The sequence below is a fragment of the Micropterus dolomieu genome, linkage group LG04, assembly GCF_021292245.1.
Source record: "Micropterus dolomieu isolate WLL.071019.BEF.003 ecotype Adirondacks linkage group LG04, ASM2129224v1, whole genome shotgun sequence".
NCBI classification, from domain to species: Eukaryota; Metazoa; Chordata; class Actinopteri; order Centrarchiformes; family Centrarchidae; genus Micropterus; species Micropterus dolomieu.
This window is the reverse complement of record NC_060153.1, coordinates 22,805,100-22,810,796: the sequence shown is the minus strand read 5'-3', so window position 1 is coordinate 22,810,796 and position 5,697 is coordinate 22,805,100. Positions and strand designations below refer to the sequence as shown.

The following is a 5,697-nucleotide window of genomic DNA, read 5'->3' as shown; positions in this document are numbered from 1 at the left end:
GCAGCAGGGCATTATTGGTCTCACAAAGTGTGCTATTTTGTACTTTAAAATAGTGGGAGCTGTGAGCGCAGAGAGCGACGCAAGAGACGTTTTCAAAGACAAAATGGAAACTGCTTTGTTTCTGCTGCCTCAAGGATTTTGTTAACTGGGATTAAAAAAGACTTTAACTAGTTGAAGGATGAAGACTGGAAAATTATGACGCCTCTTCACTGTCAATAGACAAAATTTCAAGAACTGATCTGAGGTGAGTTTGAAATCATGACTAAATTGAGTGAAATCATTTTAATGCTGTGGTATTTTGTATGTACATGTGTGTGCCCTGATTCATCAGTCATTCTGAGAACCAATTTGAGTTTCAGACCATGACACTGGGAACATTTTGAAAATGAGGTTCATTTAGGGCTGGGGTAAGGGTAGAGAATACGTTATGTCAGTGAGGGTCCCCACAAAGTACAAACATTGTGAGCGTGTGTGTGTGTGTGTGCATTTTTCTGTCCTTTTTGGTACTGAAACTCGACTTCTCTAAAGCCCAGTGTGCGATGTAGTCAGCCCACGCTGTTTCCCGTTCCCATGGAAACCAGTGCCCAGTGCTAAAAGCAGTTCTGTTCTGTGTGAGTGTGTTTGACTAAAAAGAGAGAGAAATATTAATCTCTGATATTTAACAGGCTTATTGGATCTTAATGTACACTGAGTTTCTGTTGTATACTGTGAATCATGAAGATGCTGTCTGAATTAATAATCTGTAATTTGTCACTACATTCACCTTCCTGCATCCCTCCTCTCTGGATCTTTCTCCACAATAGCACTCCTCTTGTTTATCACTGTGTACCTTTCACCCTTTCTTTCTCTCCTTTAACCCGTTCTCCATCTGTCCTCACACTACATATTTTCTGTCCCTGTGTCTCTAAGATGGCTGTCAGCCCTATCATCATCTGCCTCTTGTCACTGATTGGCTATGGCTCTTCCCACCCGTCTCCTCCTCCTCGGGGATGCAGTGAGGATGTGGACCCTCCGTACAGAGTGCTGTGTGACCTGGAGTCAGTCTGGGGTGTGGTTCTGGAGGCCGTGGCCTGCAGCGGTGGCGTCAGCTCTCTGGTCCTCGCTGTGCTCCTCCTAGTTAAGCTGCGCTCCATTTCCGACCCCGCCAGGCGCTCCGGAATGGGACCTCTTCTCCTGCTCCTGGGCACGCTCCTCGGGCTCTTCTCCATCTCTCTGGCTTTCCTGGTTGGGAAGAACCAGGCGCTCTGTGTGGTCCGCAGGGCCTTCTGGGGGCCCCTTTTTGCCCTCTGCTTCTCCAGCTTGCTTGTGCAGGGTGTGAGGCTCAGGAGGCTGGTGGCGGGGAAAACGAGCCCATCAGGCAGCTCCCTGGCAGCGCTCGGTCTGGCCTTGGCCTTGGTTCAGGGGATCATCTCTGCTGAATGGGTCTTGCTGACTGTAGTTAGGGAGCGTCACCCAGCCTGCGAATATCCGCCTTTAGACTTTGCTCTGACATGCAGCTACACCCTGGGTCTGCTCCTCATAGCCATGGGGCTTTCTCTGGGGGTGGTGCTGTGTGGGGGAGAGATGGGGTCAGAGGGAGCAGGTGGGAGTGAAGAAGATAGAGAAGGAGAGAGTGAAAAACGGAGATGGAAGTGTAACGCCGTCTGGATCTTCCTGTCCAGTCTGGCATCAGCATTGCTATGGGTGGCCTGGCTAGGGTTTTATCTTTATGGCAGCCAAACACTGAGGGTAAAGGGGAAAGGGGAAAGGTTAGGAGGAGGAGGAGGAAAAAAGGATGTAAAGGTGTTGGATGAGCCTGCGCTGGCTGTGGCCCTAGTCATTCAGGGCTGGATCCTGCTGCTGTTCCATGCTATTCCAGAGGCCCACCTGTGTCTCCGGAAACCTCCACAATCCAACACGCAAGACTTCTTCGACACAAGTCACACGTCCCCTCCTCCACATTTTGGAGATGAGCTCCCTGCACACACACACCGACCCTTCCCAGAAAACCAGGCCTTTTCCATGGAGGAGCACGGTGCAAGTAGGCTTATGTAATGTGTGTGTGTGTGTGCATGTTTATATAACAAAGACGGATTTTTCAACCTGGGTCGAACGCTGCCTTTAAAACTCATTAGGTCGTATTTTCGACATGCTAGACAGCAAAATATGTTTGTCATTTGAGTGTTTTATGGAAGACAACAACAATGGTTGTTGCCTTGATTTCTTTCCAAAAATGGTGAATTACATTTTTTTTGGCGTTCAGTGTCATGCTGATGAATGAAAAAAGAGAAGACTATGAAAGTAACTAACTTTCACTGAGTCTGACAGTTTTGACTTAATACTGCAACCAAAGCTATATTTTGAATCTGAACATTTGGCTGAATTTATGTCATTTACAAGGGATTTCAATAGTGACAACCAATGTCACTAAATATCACACAAGATTCATAGCAGAGTTTCCTCTTAAGAGCTTCTCACAAAGAGAAAAGGATGACATAATGTTTCATGGATTAGTTTACTACAGTGATTGGTTGACAGGTGACCTTTCTGTGTCTCTTCTGAATTCTGAATTCTGAAATAAAATATCAGTACACATACAAGCGATACATAGGAGCAAGAAAAGGAACTAGATTGGATTAGATCTTTAAAAAATTAATCATTAATTTAAATCAAAAGTTAAATAAAATTATTATAAATTGAAAGTAAATTAAATCATACATTTAATTTAATTCTAAATTAATCTAATCTTTAATCAAATAAAAATACATAAAATCAAATAAAAAATGTAAGAAATTATTTAAATAGATGAAGAGTGCATTTTTGGTTTGATTAATAATTCTCACAAACAGCTGAGATATTTCAAGTGCTAGTAGTTGTGCAGTCTGTTGTATTGGATTGTTTCGACTTGTTGCTGGGTGGGCTTATTTAATTCTTATTTATCCAACTGCAATCACGATATGCTTTTTAAAAGTTCATCCACTGCACTGCAGATCAATGTCCTGTTCAACTTGATTGATGGCTACCATATTGCCATACTACCATGGATGCCATGTAGGTTTATGTACAGCAAAGTGTGGCTCATTTTTAGCTTACTGTACACAATCCAAAATCCAAATTAACCTTTCGAAATGCGAGATTATACAACAGGCTTACAGGGAAATGTGTGAGTCATTTCACTTCGATTGCTCTCCATATTTATCTGAAGCCAAATGCACAGATGAAGAGCTAAACTATGATGAACCAGGATAAACAAAGAGTGGAGGCAGTGGCAGAATGTAATCATGAACAGCATCTTCAGGGGACTGACGATATTGGTTGGCCAATATATGGCTGACTGAGGAGGGGAATTTATGCTGCAACAAATGGGACAGAGTCCAACTTGCACAATAGCAGAGTCATGCACAGAGAAAAGTCATGTAACATGGTGTAAGGAAGTCAGTTTAAAAAAGGAGGCTACGGCTTTAAGTGATAACCCAAAATGGCGATGATTGTGTCTGAACTCTCAATTTACTCACTATTTAGTAAACGAATGAGCGTCTATCATAAAGAGCAGTGAATGAGAGAACAAGGGAGTGAATTTGGACACAGCCATAAGACTCACTTTAAATGAATCCCTGCACACTCAATTACTCTTTTGGATTAGGCCTTTGTTCAGTTTGAATATCGGTGGAGCTGTACTAACAATCAAGTTGTGAAGTGGGACAGACAAGTGTTGCGAAAATGCTTTTCCCATCCTGTTTTTCTATTTAAATATTTCTTTCAACAATTGGATCAATGTTGCTTAACACAGAGACATGGGTCTGTCCCGGATAACAAACAAATAGGTTTATGTTCCGGCTCTTGTTGTATTTATTTCAACTTCTTTTCTGAGAAATCATGTCTGGCCCATCAGTTTCGCGTGGCGGACAACTGTAAATTCTACAATACCCTGAGCCTTCGCCTCTGTTACCACAGAGAAAAAGCCAAATGTGCAAATCAGGGCAGTAGAAAATTCAAAAACCAAAGTGACCCAAAAAATAAAAGTGAAGTAATTAAAGCTGCAGCTTGTTTTTAGTTTTCTCAACACTGTAACCTTGAGCTTCCATTCACAGTTAGCAGCGCACTTCACAGAGTTCTAGGCTAGGTGACTGGATGTTTTCCATTCACAGTTAGCAGCGCACTTCACAGAGTTCTAGGCTAGGTGACTGGATGTTTTCCATTCACAGTTAGCAGCGCACTTCACAGAGTTCTAGGCTAGGTGACTGGATGTTTTCCATTCACAGTTAGCAGCGCACTTCACAGAGTTCTAGGCTAGGTGACTGGATGTTTTCCATTCACAGTTAGCAGCGCACTTCACAGAGTTCTAGGCTAGGTGACTGGATGTTTCTTGCCAAGAGACACATTAGGAGTCATGGTTAACTTTTACCTTGACGTTTTTATGTCCACAGGCTTGTACAGTAGCTTTAACATTTTATCAAAGACTCTATTACTACTAAGACGTCTACTATTTTCAACCACACTCAGTGGCAGATTTTATGCTGTAGAAGTGCTCCAACTGTGATTCACATTACTTTTGGATGGCAAAAAATGAATGGGACTTTTACTTCTGCCTGAAATAGCTCCTCCCACTTCACAACTCCATGAGAGTGTGAGTTCAACAAACTCCATGTACCTGCAGGCATGATAAGTGCCTGCAGGTACATGGTAAAAGTATTATAATTCATCCAGCCCAACAAAGCTAACAAGAGATGTCACTCCTGGAAAGAGGTCTAATCAACCATAATAATTAGATAAACTGGGTTTACTGTGTGTGAAGGGCGTCTAAGGGACCCAGCTGGTTGGAAAATTATGTTTTCACCTTGAGTTTGATGCATGTATCATTTCAGTACCACAGTCATCTATCATATCTTGAACGTGGAATCATTATGATCTAGAAGATGTATCACTTGTTAGCATGGCACCTGTAATTTGTGTGTGTGTGTGTGTGTGTGTGTGTTTGTGCTTTACCTTGCTTGGTCTGTCAGCTCTCCGTACTGGAACATACCACAGCAGCCACGGGAGTGTCCGTCTGGGCATCGCCTTCAGAGGCCACGTCTACCAGCCCACTGAGATGGCTCTGGTCATGAATGGTGGAACAGTAAGTCTGTCTTATTTGTGAAATAACCAACCACAAGGAGTATTTGCGTACTTGCTCACTACTTGTATGTCTCTCTCTTCTAGATGCCCACAGCCCCAATTAACTACACTGGACGACGGTTATGGTGATATGGGATAACACTTGAAGAGGACACACTGGTGTAACACTGGCGTATGATGGTAGAATTTCATGTTGCTAAGTCGTAGAACGAGATATTAAAGATCCCACATATCACACTAAATGGATTTAATGCAAGCTAAATACGATTTTGTGTATTTGTGTTTCTGCACACATGTATGAATTTTACATTTTGAGAACCAATTACTATTAACCAATATTTTTGCTGGAGTTTTCTGGGTTGCCTCTTCTATCAACAGACTGGACATGAAATCAGAAGAGCTTGGGATATTTTATTACAAAGCGAGGGCACTTATGGTGTATTATTTTGATCAGCATATATAGTCTGCAGTGTAATATGTAAATATACTGTTGAGGAGGGCTAAAGATAGTGTATATATATATATAAATATATATATATATGGTAAAAAAACTAGTGTTTAATGTGGTATTAAAGAGGAGTAAATGAATGAGCTGCTATTAGA

The 5,697-nt window shown here is 42.2% G+C and overlaps 1 protein-coding gene across 1 annotated transcript; it reads left to right on the top strand.

Moving 5' to 3' along the window:
- The first annotated feature begins 221 nt into the window (after window positions 1-221).
- gprc5bb (G protein-coupled receptor, class C, group 5, member Bb) lies at window positions 222-5,223 on the top strand. The gene is made up of 4 exons (XM_046048083.1): window positions 222-244; window positions 910-2,020; window positions 4,983-5,095; window positions 5,179-5,223. Exons 2-4 carry the CDS (start codon window positions 910-912, stop codon window positions 5,221-5,223), a joined length of 1,269 nt encoding a protein of 422 aa, XP_045904039.1. The 5' UTR covers window positions 222-244.
- The last annotated feature ends 474 nt before the right edge of the window (window positions 5,224-5,697 follow it).

Coding starts and splice junctions, on each gene's coding strand:
- gprc5bb (XM_046048083.1), top strand. CDS start 910: ATGGCTGTCAGCCCTATCATCATCTGCCTCTTGTCACTGATTGGCTAT. Junction 2,021..4,982: donor CATGGAGGAGCACGGTGCAA/GTAGGCTTATGT, acceptor TTGGTCTGTCAG/CTCTCCGTACTGGAACATAC. Junction 5,096..5,178: donor TGGTCATGAATGGTGGAACA/GTAAGTCTGTCT, acceptor TCTCTCTTCTAG/ATGCCCACAGCCCCAATTAA.